Source organism: Suricata suricatta, chromosome 10 (genome assembly GCF_006229205.1).
Source record: "Suricata suricatta isolate VVHF042 chromosome 10, meerkat_22Aug2017_6uvM2_HiC, whole genome shotgun sequence".
Lineage (NCBI taxonomy): Eukaryota > Metazoa > Chordata > Mammalia > Carnivora > Herpestidae > Suricata > Suricata suricatta.
The window spans coordinates 16,256,851-16,272,790 of NC_043709.1; the positions used below are offsets into that span (position 1 = coordinate 16,256,851).

Sequence of the window (15,940 nt, forward strand, 5' to 3'; positions counted from 1 at the left end):
GGGAGCGGAGGAGGGAGAGAGAGTTGGGGAGAGAGAGGGATGCAAAACTTGAGAGACTATTGAATGCTGAGAATGAACTGAGGGTTGAGGGGGAAGGGGGAGGGGGGAAAAGAGGTGGTGGTGATGGTGGAGGGCACTTAAGGGGAAGAGCACTGGGTGTTGTATGGAAAACAATTTGACAATAAAATATTATGGAGAAGAAAAAAAAAAAAAGAAATAATGTCCTAATACATAGAGATAAATGTCTAAGGATGTTCCCTGTAGCACTGTATGTAACGTTAAAAAATCAGAAAAAACTCAATATCTGGCAGTGGGAGAAGGTGAAATAAGCCAAGGTGTATACATCTTTACTATCAACTGTTAAAAAGAATGAGGTAGATCTTCTCTATGTAGAGACATGTGATAAGCACACTGTAAAATAATCTGTGTCATATTCTCCATTTTTGCTAGGAAGAAAAAGCAATACGTGTATATGCAAACAGTTTATCACACAAACATCTAAAAGCACCGTATCACAATGTTAACAGCAACTGCCTCCAGAGAATGGAACTGGGAGGAAAGCAAAATGAGGGAGGTCATTTAATTTGTGCGTTCTACATTGGTTAAACATTTTCAAAATAAGCATGTTTTACTTCTGCATTATTTTTAAATAAAGAAAAGTAACAACTGGCTACAGGGATTCTTATAGTTAAGCCTATGAGTAAGAAACTCTAAGGGAAAATATAAGAAACTTGGAGGCCAGATCTAGAAGACATTATTGTGAAAAATAACCAAAAAAACTACAATACCATTACAGAGCCTCATAATGAACTTCAGCATAAACATCTACTATATACTCAACAGCTGAATCAAACTACCTTAAAAAGAATATAAAAATAATTTTAAAAATACCTTATGATCATTCTGGTCCTTGACTTCCCTGAAAAACCGAATATCTTTTATCAATCTGGATTTGATATGTTCGTCATACATAAACTGGCTGAATATATAAAACTTCTTTTTCAAAAATTGGTAGGTGAAATTAACCTATAAAATTAAAATACAAAAAATTGGGAGAAATTAATATACAAATGTCAAATCAATGTGACTGAATAACAACCATCATCTATAAACTCTAAATGAGATTTCATAAAGTCTAATATTTACAAAGCCTAATTCATACCGAAAATATTTAAATGAAGTTTTTCTTTGTTGTCCAAGTTTACAGAACTTTCTATAAGCTCCCCTTAGATATTTTAACAACTTATAAAAGGAAAAAAATAATAAAAGGAAAATATTCTCATAGTAGAACTAAGAGTTATAATGAGAATCAAAAAACCAAACTTGACACTCCAGCTTTAACAGCATAAGCCACAATCAGAAGTTCCTGTTCGTCTATCTCTAAGACTACTTACTACTAACCTCCGTGTTGAGAACAATACTAAAATAAGAAACACAGTGCTCTTTGAACTGTCCTGAAGGAAGATAGGCAATGATCTGCCCTGGAATATTTTGAGCAGCTCCTTGCACAAGGCAGGGTGTACCTGCTCACGTGCTAGACATGACGCTTGTCATCATGAAGTCTATATTCTACCAGGAGGAACAGACATTTAAATGGGTACATGTGAAATAAATTATTAAATAAGTAATAATTCATACAATGAGAAGTGCCAGTGCTTTGAAAATGAATAATAATAAAAGGCCCTGACAGGGACTCAGAAAATGCTGAAAAAGTTGAATCTGAGCTGAGATTAAAGCCAAAATAACATTATCTTTGACTTACAGATGGAAGCCTTATACTAATTTTCATCTCCTCCACCCTCAAATACTACTACTGTTTTGATAAATATATGCCATTTTTAACAGGCTTCTTATACCTGGTATTAGAAATAGGTACTTTCTTATAACTTTTTCTTGATCTGCTTTTTCTTGATCTCCTTACTACTAGTCTAGTGGAAATAGTCTCCTCTTTATTCTTCCCACTCTGTTTAATATTTATTTTTGAGATAGAGACACGGAGCCTGAGTTGGGGGAGGGGCAGAGAGGAAGACACAGAATCTCTGAGCTGTCAGCACAGGACCTGACGTGGGGCTCAAACCCACAAACCATGAGACCATGACCTAAGCCCAGTCAGATGCTTAACTGACTGAGCTACCCAGGCACCCCTAACCTTCCTACTCTTAATAATGGGTAACTGCCAATCTCTGACCTAAGGTCTCTCTTTTTTTATGTGTCCTGTTGGGATCATCCAGGCTTTTGTTTGTTTTAATGTTTATTTTTGAGAGAGAGAGAGAGAGAGAGAGAGAGAGAGAGAGAGAGAGAGAGAGAGAGCGTGCGAGCGAGCACGAGCTGGGGAGTAGCAAAGAAATGGGGAGACAAAGAATCTAAAGCAGGCTCCAGGCTCTGAGCTGTCATCCCAACACAGGGCTGGAACCCACGAACCGTGAGATCATACATGACCAGAGCCAAAATCGGACGCTTAACCAACTAAGCCACCCAGGGGCCCCTCATCTTATTTCTTCTATGCTAATTTTGTCATCATTAGACATCAGGAATGTACGTTCATTAGTGTGATCAACTGCCTGACTATATCCCTGCTAGAGAGTAATCACCACGAGAGCAGGAACTGTTCTCCCCAGAGCACCTAGCACAGTGTCCCAGACATGTAAAATACACACACAATTATATTACAGGAATGAGATTTCTGACAGATCCAAGGTCAAAAAAGACTTCATCCTTAAAAGTTCAGCCATGACCTCACATGGATGACTCCTTAAATTAGAGACTCTGTCATTTCTGTATTGGAAACCACTGAAACAGAACACCAATCACATCTCCTATCAGCTCAAATACTTTAATGACTCCCCACTGAATATTAAAATGGTCCTTATGTAATTTCCACTTATGTAACTCCTCCCTATTCCTTTACTTTCAAACATGCTTAATAATACTTTACTATTTAAGCATTCATATTCTTCTTTCCTCAAGGACAAATTAAGAGTACCCTGAAAACCTGGTAAAGTCAAAGACTGCTCTTTTCCACAGAAGAAAAAAATAGGATACAAATTCAAGTGATTCCCTCAACTGATTGAATGTCCACTTCTAAGATTCAATATATTTTGAGTAAATTTCTACTTTTATGGATATCAAATAATAGGTAAGCTCTCCCCCCTCAAAAAGAGCATGAGTAATGTTAATAAACTATCAATGGCTCACATGCAAAAGCAACAAAGGACATGAGACAATCCACACAGATACACATACATTTATGCCCATGTTCCCAAAGCTCCAGTACTATTTATGAAGATGACCCTGAGATGGTGAGACATTTGAAAATGCCTTTTGAATCACAGAGCTCCCATCACATCCAACACAACTGTAGTGCCACAGTTTTAAGATTTTATTTTTAAGTAACCTTTACACCCAAATGGGGCTCACACTCAAAAACCCAAGATCAAGTCACATGCCCTACCGACTAAGCCAGCTGGGTGGCCCCTCCCCAGACATTATAATTATACCAACCAGAAGAATGGAAATGCAGGTATAACATAAACAAGCAGTAGTGTTTATTTACCAGAATGTTCTATGAGAAAAACTATTTCCCAAACTACTAAATTAAACAGGAGTCTATTACCCACCCAATCCCCAAAAATCTTACTGTCGTATTCATGATTCCTGTGCCATGTGTTCGAATTGAATTAGCAATATGCCGAATATTAATAGTGTTCAAATGTTTGTTATTGCTTGTCCGTTCAATAAAAATCTGCAATGAAACAAACTTACACTAAATAACAACACAATCCATAGCAGATGCTGGTCAGTTACACAAAGAAAATTTAGAATCTATTTCATTAAAGATAATTGGAATGTCATTCAAGAATATAATCAAAGAAATAATCTCTAAACAATTATTTTCTGCTTTATTTCACTAGTTTCCACTGTGAGAATCAATTCTTTGCCCCTCAGCCTTCCTATTATACCTCCACCCACATTAAAAAAAAAAAATTCTAAAACCCACTCACCTGATTGTTGAGATTATAGAGGTATCGAGACACAAATATATGAATATTTCTCATAATTTCCAAAACATCCAAGCCCTACAAAACAACCCACACGGTTCTAATTATAAACAGTCACACTTGCATCAATATAGTGACTTACTACCAATATTTAAAACTACTTTGAAAACAACCATACAAAGAGTGTGACCAAAGGGTAAGGAGCCTTCTAACTGCGACAAGCAGGACTATCTTCCTAGGGAAGCCTGGCCGCTTGTTACCTCACCCCTTTCGTAAGGGCAGGAACAGTTACATTTGAAATTTCACAGATCCATGACTCAATCATTTCCCCACCATTCTTGAGAATATTCGTCTTCCCAAAAATCTTCTGTATATATTTTACTAAATAAACTAATGGCCAGATTCTACAAGGTAGTCAGGATATGTGGTGATATTTATAAAATACATACTATTGTTCAGGCACTGTGCAAGGAACGTTCTTTTTATGTTATTCTCAAAAAATGAGGTATTAGTCTTCTAAATTCCACAGCTGAAGAAAATGAAGCTAAGGGAGTTCTCCAAGGTCAAACAGCTAGGAAGAGGCAGAACCCAGGGATTTTTAGAAAGTCTAATTACAAATCCTTAGGCTTCTTTTAATTACACTAGACTGCCTTTAATGTACAAGTTACCTACTAAGAATCCTTATTCAGTTATCACTCTAACACCTAATACAAATTGTCCCACAGTTTTTCTAACTGTGGCCAAAGAGCATCACAATATCCCTTTAAGTTTTTATCATTGTTTTGCTCATGTTTCAAGCTAAAAATTGTTTACTCGCATTTCCTCCCCCTTGGTCGTCAGTACATTTTGCATCCTGAAACATAGTTCGGTGCCTAGTAGCTTCTCAGTAAATACTAAATGTATAAATGAATGAAAGGAAATACAAACTGATCCCAGTAATGGTTCCTACACGCAGTAGGATGAAAGAAAAGTTATGATCCTCAAATTTCAGAACTGAGTAAATTTTTGATAAATATTATTTTTGGATTTTCTTAGAAAAAATACAGGCAAATTAACCAAAAACATAAACTTCTGCACTCATGAGATCTTGCCATATTGTAAATTAGCTTACTGAATTAGGAAAACAAAATGCTTCTATGCACTCATCATTTTAAGAATATATTTATAATCATATACATTTAACCATTTCTTAAGATGTTTATATGTTGTATCTAAATTTAAAACCCTTCACTGTGATCTTGACTAAACTTCTTACAATTCTGCACAAGTCACCACCTCACTATCCCACTACTTCATTGCTGAAACCATGTGTCTAAATCTATGCATTTATCAGATGTTCGACAGAAGGTGGAGTATAAACCGAAAGCCTGTGGTGAACTATTCATAAAGCAAATCAGCGCCGTCTACGTTTTTACTCTTGCCAAGTACGTAGTTCTATACGGCAAATATTTTCTTCAATTATAAATATGTGCTAAGAGGAAAAAAAGACTTTTTAGAGAAATGCTGTCATGCTACAAACACACTGTGCTAGAAGTAGAAACGCTTTATACTATACCTGTTCCAGAGTCTGACTAGGAAGATGAGCCTCTGTCATAACCAATCCATAACGCTGGGTAGCTAAATTTCTCATTTCACTGTAAGTGGCCCAGTCATGAAGAGCTACTGTTGTTAGATTGTAGAAGGTCTTGTCTAGGTAGTGAGTTACATAAGCTACCAAAAATAAATATATTAACAAATAAAATTTTGATTTGTGAAAAAGTAGAAAAGAGAAATGAAACTTTTGGAAATAACTTGTCTTTGAATATCATATTTCTTCCTTTAAAATAAGGTACTAGAAAAATAAAAATGAAGAAACTTTAGAAAGGAATTAAAGAATAAATTAATAACACAAAAATACACTCTAAGTTTTTTGTTACTCATTCTTTAACACTTAAGGGCAAACTGGTACAGAATATGACTTGAAGAAGGAAAGCAAAACACTCACCTCGAATGTCAATGAAACGATTGAAAAATCGAATTGGATTCAAAGAGAAAAAAAGGGCCAGGTCTTTCATGCCAACTTTGAAAGGGTTTCGGTCATCCAGTTTCAAATGAGTGTGCACGGAAAGCCGCAGATCCTTCTCTATTTCCTTGCATAACTTGTCCAATAAATGCTATTCACAAAGAAATTGATAATTTTCAAAAATGATATTCCTATTGCCCTATTCCTCTAAGGCATCTATTATTGACCATTAGAATTTTATAATCAGTTCAATGATGAAAGTGTTTGTCAAACTAGTTTAAGAATCTAAATAGGCTATGGTAAAATATTATTTTTATCAGGAATAAAAATTTTATTTTTCCATTTGTTCTCCATTTTATTTTTAAGCTTGTTAAAAATGATTTTTAAATAGGGTGCCTGTGTGGCTCAGTTGGTTAGGAGTCTGACTTTGGCTTCAGTCATGATCTCATGGTTCGTGGGTTCAAGCCCGACATTGGGCTCTGTGCTGACAGCTCAGAGCCTGGAGCGTGCTTCAGATTCTAGGTCTCCCTCTCTCTCTCTCCTTCCCCCACTCTTTCTCTGTCTCTGTCTCTCTCTCTCTCAAAGTAAACATTAAAAAAAAAGATTTTAAAATAATCTCTGTACCAAATGTGAGACTTGAACCCACAACTGACTTATCAAGAGTTATACACTCCACCAACTGAGTCAGCCAGGTACTGTTGTTCTCCATTTTATTTTTTATGTTTTTATTTATTTTTGAGAGACAGAGAAAGACATTGCAAACAGGGGAGGGTCAGAGAGAGAGGGAGTCACAGAATCCGAATCAGGCCCCAGGCTCTGAGCTAGCTGTCAGCACAGAGCCTGACATGGGGCCGAACCCAGGATGTGAGATCATGACCTGAGCCAAAGTCGGACGCTTAACTAACTGAGCCACCCAGGGGCCCCTGTTCTCCATTTTAAACCAATGATTATTTGACCACCAAACAGTTAGATAAATTCTGAGGTTTTCATTTTCATTAATACTTTAAAACTCTTTGAAAAGAACTTGAAAAAGCTAATGTCTGATAGCTTCATTATAAGAAATGTGAACATACAATATAAAGTATAACACTTAGGGGTGCCTGAATGGCTGAGTTGGTTGAGCAACCAACGTAGGCATGCTTCAGATTTGTGTCTCTCTCTCTCTCTGCCCCTATCCCCCCAACCTCAAAAATAAACATTTTTTAAAAATACAGTACAAACATTTGTGGAAACCATAAACAAAGAAGGAAAGGTCCCGAGAAAAAGCAAGAAAAAATTTTAAAAAGCTTCCTTACGGTAATCGTTAAGAAAAAAATAAATCACAAAATTCATTGTACTAAAGGTCATGCAATCAATCATCTTTTCTGGTCTACCATGAAGTTCTAAATACTGGCCAGACGTGTATCTTATTTTTAAAGAAGAATAGTTAATATAAGAAATTACATAAAATTTTCAAAATTTTATCAACCTGTATATGGTTCATATTGTGAACTTTACTCATTTTTCTCTCTCTCCCCCCATGTAATATTGCTAGATGAAAATTTAAAGATGTGTTTATAATATGAATTCCAGTAAAACAAGAATACTACACTGCATCTGAATTATGTGTTACACAAACAAATCTTTAAATATGGAAATTTTGGTCAGCAGCTCTCCAAATAACTCAATAAAATATCACGACTTAAGCTGCCAGAAGTGCAATACCATTAGCAGCATCTAAAAGTCAACTTTACACTCTAAATCTGCTAGTCACTAAAGTGAAAATTTTTTCCCAAATCCCTAGTCTGTATTTCTATATAAAATTAGGAATTAAAGACCAATTGAGACTAAGAGTGATATTGAAGAGTTCCTTCATTCTAGACAGTGATTCATAAGTAATTTACATTACTACTTACATGTGTGTGTGTATATATATATATATATATATATACATACATATATATATATGTATATTTTTTTTAATACATATATAAATGAAAGCTTCAATGCAGAAAGTTTTTCCAAGCATTGAAAAACTTAAAACCGGCATTTGGAAGGCAGTCTCAAATATGGGGTTACCTCATTTAAGATCTCCGTGATCTCTCTGTCATAGCAATCCAGGAGGACTTCATGGGACTCTAAATGCCTGGCATGCATCATAGCAGGGACACAGTCACGTAAAGCACTGAACATGTACTAAGAAGAAAATCAGAATATTCATGAATGTAGAAAAACCAAAGGTGAATTATCTATCTTTAAAGACAAAACTTCAACCTGAACATTAATTTTTTTTCAGATATGCTTGTCTTACTTTCCTAAATAAGAAGAGCCAGATTTTATTCCCTAAAGAATATATTTTAAATCAAAGAAAAACTCACATTCACTTATCCTTTCTTGTTTTAAACATTCAAATATTTACTTCCATAAAGAAATGGAAAGATCTGAGTAACATATTCCTTGCTGACAAGTAAATGTCAGCCTTTGGTGACATAAACTAGTATCAAGCAAAATGAGAATGGGAATATGAGTAAAAGAGTTAAATATATTGACATTCGTAAGTATTAATATCAAGTTTAACTGCAGGCTGTATAAATGTTTATTAAATATGGACAGTATTGTAAAAACATTAGCAGTCATTTTTTAAATGACCTACTAAGTCAAATGATTATATTTAAAACTAATCACAATGGTTTGTACAGTGACTAAAATGATGAGATTATTTTTATATTATTCCTCACTTACGTGTAATCTGGCTGCGTCAACAGCATTTTCATATACATCATCTAAATAAATTGGAAAGACAGCTCGATGCCAGTACAAAAAACAGCAGTCACATTGTGTTTGGACTCTACAATGTAAAGTAGTAGTTAATGGTAGCAAAATTGAAGCACTTCCCTCACCACCAAAATAATGAAAGGAACGACATTATACATCACAATGGTAAGAGCTCAGTATTTCTCATTTTTGTATCCCCTATATCACTTAACCCAAAATTAGTACAGAAAAACCACAAAATAAATACTTTTTACATTGAACAATGGGTAACAAAACTCTAATATCTGACAGTGTCAGAATTCGGCACACAAACTTTAGTTCTAAAGCATACTTGATATACATAACTTTTAAATAGAGTTAAAATTTTTCAATACTATTTGATAGGACTGAATTTACAATACTTGCATCACATATACCATTTACCTGTCTTAAAGTTGAAAAGCAGAACCTTTTAAAAAACTGTGACCAAAACAAAACAAAGAAAACAAAAAAGCTATACTTCACCTGCCGATAATCTTTGCCAAGTGACTATTTCACACCATTTAGGGGCAAAAAAATGTTCATGAAGTATCTTATAATGAAGAAGGTGAAGATAGAAAGCTAAACGCTACTACCTACACTTAAAGTCTCAGCTTCTTAGAATAAAAATATTGTTATAAATACAAGCTTTCAATGAAAAATTGTGCTATAACCTTAATTCACCTGGGAATCAAAATTCAGAAGACCCATTTTCCCCTGAAGAAACATATTGCTTCCTCAATTAAAAGAAAACAATGGAAGTCACAAAGGGCTATAAAAATAAGCCTTCCAAAAACTAAGTCATTTTAAAGAATTACTTCCAATTAATATGTCAAAATAAAATTATAGAAAACTTTGTGACATGAATCTATAAATGTGAAACTTTGTTATGAAGCAGCAATTTTAAAAGTCCACTAGGATACTCATAAAGCAATCACAATATGCATCAGGGTCTAGGGTCTAGCAGATGCTCTAAAGGTGACAGATACCGTGTTTCCTCAATGAGTTCTTCCAGAAACTATCTCCTTATTATAGAAGCAAAGTTAAAGAAATATGATCCCCAGTCATAGTCTCATCAGCCAGTCACTGGTCAGGCTAAAGGAGTGACAAGACAAACTAATGGTGTATCTGGGTTATACTTCCTCTCTTGCTCTGCTAAAAAGAAAACTGATGCTTCTACTAGCCTTGTCTTTTGAGTATCATTACATATCCCTACTTACCTCTCTCTAAGCTCACTGATAAGATCCAGCTTTTTCATGACTACTTGCAACGGAAAGAGTTCTTCATCTTTAAATGTTTTCTATTAGGGAGGGGAAAGAATGACAGAGAAGTTGCAGTCAACGTAAGGACAAGCTTCTTGGGTCAGTAACAAGGGAACTGTGAAATCTCAGATCTCAGTTTCCTTCCATAATAGCAATACGCTTACCATTTGTGTGCCAACACTTAGTGCCAAAGATACGATAAGTCTTCGTTGCTTTGTGCTTGGTCCATTTAGAGTGTTCTCAGCCAAAACCAGAGCAGAAAGCACATCAAGACGCTGTTCACTATATTTTTTGTCAGAAATTACTCTTTTCTAAAAGACAAAAGGAGACAAAGCAAGAAATGAAAGTTTTATTTCTGAAGCAATTACAAAGACTCAGAAGAAAAACTGTCATGGTAATCTAGTCCGTGATTCAATTTAAGAGAGCGTATACAAATGCTTTCCTTGATCAGTTTTTCTGACAATATGTGCTTTACTTGTGTAACACTACCATTTAATGCTGTCGGGGACAGCAAATGTATTAGGCATGTTTTTAAATTTCCACATTAGACTTTTTGAAAGGCAGTTCAAGATAGCAGCATAGGCCAGATTCTAAATTTCTATATTAATGTAATAAAGAAATTATTTCTTTAAAAAAGAGGCATTTTAAAACTACACACGATGTCATTTTTTAAATGTTTATTTATTTATTTTGAGACACAAAGAAAGCACAACTGGGGGGGGTACGAGGGAGGGAGAGAAAGAATCTTAAGCAGGCTCCACACTGTCCGTGTAGAACCTGAAGCAGGGCTCAATCTCACAACCATGAGATCATGACCTGAACCAAAATCAAAAGTCAGATGCTTAACCAACTTAGCCACCCAGCCGCCCCCACAATGTCATTTTTTAATAGTGGAGTGTTAATGTTATTCCATGCTGCAAGTTCAGAGTTAAAATAACGCTGGTTGCTCTAAGTAACAATCCTAAAATATCATGGATAAAAAGGAACAAGAAATATTATGTTTGAAGGAATGGAGTAAACAGACTAAACAAAACAAAAAAAAAAAAACATATGGGGCACCTGGGTGAGTCCATTAAGTGTCCAACTCTGGATTTCGGCTCAGGTCATGATCTCATGGTTGGTGAGTTCAAGCCCTGTATTGGGCTCTGCGCTGACAGCATGGAGCCTACTTGGGATTCTCTCTCTCCCTCTGTCTCTCTGACTCTCCCTCACTCATGCTGTCTAAAAAAGAAATAAACTTTAAAAAAAATCTGCTTAAAAATAAAAAACACATATAAAACAACAGAAGGGCAAACTAAAAAGATAATTATGCTGAATCCAGAATAACCTTCATACCTTGGCTACAGAAATAGAATTAAGAGCCTGATGTTGAAGGTGCTGTGTTATATGTGAAACCGAATCAGCCACAACCATGCTTCTTCTGTAGAACATATGCTCTATCGCCTAAAAAGAACCACAAGTAATGCCGTGAAAATCAACTTAAAACTTTTAGGCAAAATTATAAAATATCTTTAAGACCTTGAGGTAAGGAATTTGTAAATGGGATCCAAACACATCCTTATATAGGATAAGATTGGTAAATTCAATTATATTAAAAGTAAGAATTTCTTAAGAATTAAGAAGCCACTGTTTAAAAAAATAAAAAAGCCAGCAGACATATGAGAAAATATCTGCCATGCACAAGGGTTTAAGACTCAGAATAAATGCATGACACATCTTTAAAAGGCAAATAATTTTTTAAAAAGGTAAATAATTCAATAGAAAACTGAACAAAAAAGAAATGAACTGATTTTTCACACAAGTTAATAAAACATTCAGGGAAATAAACATTAAATATAAAATCATTTACCTCCCACCAAAAAAAAAAAAAAAAAAAAAAAGGCCAGATAATACCAGTGTTGGCCAGTTGGGGAACAATGAGAAATTTAATCTATTGCAGAGGTATATAAACCGATTGCTCTAACTACTGTAGAAATCAATTTAGCATTATCTCGAAAAGCTGAACATGTACATAATACACAACCCAGCAATCGCCTGGTAGATACAAACCTCACAAAAACTGTGGCACAATAACACCAAGAAACAGATACAAGAACAGCAACCCTGTATATAATAGCAACTGGAAATCACCCAGAAGTTCATCTACAGGAAAGCTGCACAGCAATGAAAATGACAGAATCACAGCTACTCATTCCAACATGGAAGTTCAGATACAAAATCCTCAGTTTATAAAAGAAATAAAAAACTACATGAAGTATTACTTATTTATATAAACTTCAAGAACACACATGACTAAATGATGAATGGTTTATACTTTTATCCAAATGTGGTAAACTAAAAAGAAAAACAAGGGAATGATAAGCATAAAGTGTAGGACAGCAGTGTCCTCTGAGGGAGCAGGAGAAGATGTAATCAGAGCACAACACAGGGGGCTTTTGAAAATATTAGTATTTCTTAAATGGGATGGTGGGTTTTTAAGTGCTGTTATTTCTTAAAATTATGTTTACTAAATATATATGCATGTACACATATACTCGCATTTCTGTATAAGTAATAATACATTTTTTAAAAAAAAGAGGGTAAAAATCTCCACAAGATTTTATTTCCTAAGCAAATCTAAAGGCATTAGCAGAAATTTACTAGGAAATTTTTATTTTTATTTTTATAAAAGGTTAAGTGGGCTCTCCTGCCTACAAGGGGTTTTATTTTTATTTTTTTTACTTCCATTGAGTATGAACATTTTGTCATATTTCCAGAAGTATTCAAATCACAAGATTACAGTACTTTCTCTAAACTACAAAATAACTGGCCTCATGCTGACTAGCATCGTGTACATTTAAAGACTACAAAATGGAGGTCTTTTTTTTAGTATAGTTGATACACAATGTTACACTAGTTTCACAATGTTTACACCCTAGTGATGTGACAAATTTATACATTATGCTCTGTCCACTACAAATGTAGCTGCCAACTGTCCCATTACACTATTTCAATATCACAGACTGTATTCCTTGCGCTGTACCTTTATTCCTTTATTCCTGTGCCTTGTCCATTCCATAACTGGAAGCCTGTACCACGCTTTCCCCTTCAACCGTTTTACACAACCCCCCACACCCGTCCTCTGGCAATCTTCAGTTCGTTCCCTGTTTTATTATCGGTCTGATTCTGCTTTCTGTTTATTTTTTTAGAGTCCACTTATGATTGGAATCATATGGGAGTTATCTTTCTGTTTGACTTATTTCACATTAATACCCTCCAGGTCCATTCATGCTGTCTCAAATGTCACAATCTCATCCTTTCTGTGGCTGTATAACATGTATGCCACCCCTTTAACCATTTACCTACTGATGGACACTTAGCTTGTTTCTGCACATTGGCTACTGTAAATAATGTGCAATAACACAGGGGGCGGTTCTTTTCAGATCAGTATTTCCATTTTCTTTGGGCAAATACACAGTACTGGAATTACTGGATCATACGGTATTTCTATTTTTAACTTTTTGAGGAACCTTCATACTATCTTCCAAGGTGGCTGTATCAATTTACATTCCCACCAACAATGCATGAGGGTTCCTTTTTCTTCACATCCTCAACAACACTTATGTCTAGTGTTTTTGATATTAGCCTTTGTAACTGGTGGATATTTCATTGTGGTTTTGATTTGCATTTTCCTGATGATGAGTGATGTTGAGGATCTTTTCAAGTGCCTACTGGGCAGCTGTATGTCTTCTTTGGAGAAATGTCTATTCAGGTTCTCTGCCCATGTTTTAATTAAATTGTTTGGCTGTTTTTTTGTTTTGGTTTTTTTTTTTTTTTTTGGTACTGAGTTGTATGAGTTCTTTATATATTTTGGATATTAGCCACTTATAGGATATAGGATTAGCAAATACCTTTACCCACTCAGTCAGTTGTCTTTTTGTTGTGTTGATGGTTTCCTTTGCTGTGCAAAAGCCTTCTATTTTGATGTATGATGTCCCAATAATTCATTTTTGTTTTGTTTTCCTTGCCTTAGAAGACATATCTAGAGAATTACTGTTATGGCTGATGTCAAAGAAATTACTTGTCTGTGCTCTCTTCCAGAATTTTTATGGTTTCAGGTCTCACAGTTAAGTCTCTAATCCATTTTGACTTAACTTTTGTGTACGGCATTAGAAAGCTGTCCAGTCTTCCCAGCACCATTTATTAAAGAGTATGTTCCCCACTGTATATTCCTGGCTCCTTTGTCAAAATTGACCATATATGTTTATTTCTGGGGTTCCTATTTGTTCCACTGATCTATACATCAATTTTTGTGCCATGTCATATTCTTTTATGATTCAGGCAACATGCTTAAAACTTCCATGAGTAAAACTTTACTAATACTTAAGCTTCTCATTTCCTTCTTCTCTCAATACATGCTAATTTTAAAGTTTAAACATACTGGGCATTCATAAAGTTATTCAGAAATTTCTTTCAATGGCTAGTTTCCTAGCCAACTGGGAGGTAAGTATACTTTCCCACAATTTTTAATTCTCATGATCAAGAAGTCAAATATTACAAGATCACATTAATTTAAGCACAGGTCAATTCTCAATTATAGTGGCAAGGCAAAATAATCTCAAACCTACCTTGAGAAGTTCTACAAGCCTGCATAATGCCTTAACTGAGGTTTTGGTCATTGGCTTCTGCATCGACATGTAAAGATTCATTGTGGTTTTAATAATGGTACTAATACTGTATGCATATAAGAAGCCCTAAAAAAAATAAAACACTGATTATAATCACAAGGAAAAGTTTCATTTCTGCAACATTTCATTCTCTATGTAACAATAATTATTCCTCAACCTGCCAATAACTATTGTTTTTAAAGTTCATTTTAAATCTCCTCTTTATGATTCTGAAATACTCCTTCTCACACAATGTTATACATGATGGTGAAGTTTCAAAGCAACCCGTAAAGGTGTATTTAACCTATTATATACCATAAGTTCAGTACTGTTGAAATTAAAGGATATAAGCAAAGTTAAAGAATCTTCCCATTAAAAAAAGCACACAAACCCTTCAGAGAAATGATCAGAACGTCCAGAAGTTATCTAGTCACCCTTATCTTACCTGCCAGACACGAGTACAAAGACTCCTCTCTGCTGCAGACAAGTGCTAAGTAAGGACTCTAAGGAACCAGGAACTGGAAACTAAGAGGGAGCAGGAGGGCTGCTATGTGGCCGATTCAGATACTGAAAGGTCGTTCTCAGTTCCAAGCCAAGTCCCCCTTTCCTTTTCCCCTGGGCCGGTCCCCCCTACAAGGCCCCCTGCCCACCTCGGTCCTAATCAGATCTTCGCTCCTTCCAGCCCAGTAAGAACAGACTCTCTCCTGCCCTTCTATTCACCAAGGAAGAACTAAGGTCTTGTGAGGTTTAAAAAAGATTTTAGTGCTAGTTAAACCCATGGAAATGGGATGGAATAAGAAAACAGGAAAAAGGATATTACCTCTTAGATATATTTTCATTTAGATCTAAAAAGCGACACAGAAAACACAGAAACAGAGATTCTTTAGATTTATAAAAGGACCAAAAGAAGATACACGTACAGTTTTGAGATGAACCTAAACTATACTACTATGGGCATATTAAAGGAGCTGGGGCAGAACCCATATGCTAGTGACTCTCAACCTTCTCCTAGTCCTCTACCATATGCGACATAAAGTACCCCCCCTCAGTGTAACAGTGGCTCAGTAAAGAAGTGATACTTAGTGTGGGTGGGAGGGGGGATTTTCTCTGAACCAATAATATCTCTGCAATAAAGAGATGTGCAAAGTTAATAGAATAAGAAATGAGAAGAAGGCAGCATCTAAGAAAGGTAACAATAAGACCAGAGCTTAGAGCATACACACAGGAAAGAGCTATAAGTCTTACCTTCTCAGCTACAGG

The 15,940-nt window shown here is 35.3% G+C and overlaps 1 protein-coding gene across 7 annotated transcripts in view; it reads right to left on the reverse strand.

Annotated features, from left to right (window-relative positions):
• Positions 1-15,940, reverse strand: part of WASHC4 (WASH complex subunit 4) — a 59,194-nt gene that overhangs the window by 18,138 nt on the left and 25,116 nt on the right. For all 7 annotated transcript variants that reach the window (XR_003914145.1, XM_029953429.1, XM_029953428.1 and 4 more), the window contains 11 exons: positions 14,642-14,767; positions 11,370-11,477; positions 10,199-10,345; positions 9,993-10,072; positions 8,722-8,827; positions 8,059-8,175; positions 5,983-6,151; positions 5,554-5,708; positions 4,002-4,076; positions 3,638-3,742; positions 892-1,026 (listed from right to left, as the gene is read on the reverse strand). Coding sequence is in view for 6 of the 7 variants with exons in the window: in XM_029953429.1 (XP_029809289.1) it covers positions 892-1,026; positions 3,638-3,742; positions 4,002-4,076; positions 5,554-5,708; positions 5,983-6,151; positions 8,059-8,175; positions 8,722-8,827; positions 9,993-10,072; positions 10,199-10,345; positions 11,370-11,477; positions 14,642-14,767 (1,323 nt within the window). In the remaining variant the exon portion in view is untranslated. The remainder of the gene's footprint in view (positions 1-891; positions 1,027-3,637; positions 3,743-4,001; positions 4,077-5,553; positions 5,709-5,982; positions 6,152-8,058; positions 8,176-8,721; positions 8,828-9,992; positions 10,073-10,198; positions 10,346-11,369; positions 11,478-14,641; positions 14,768-15,940) is intronic.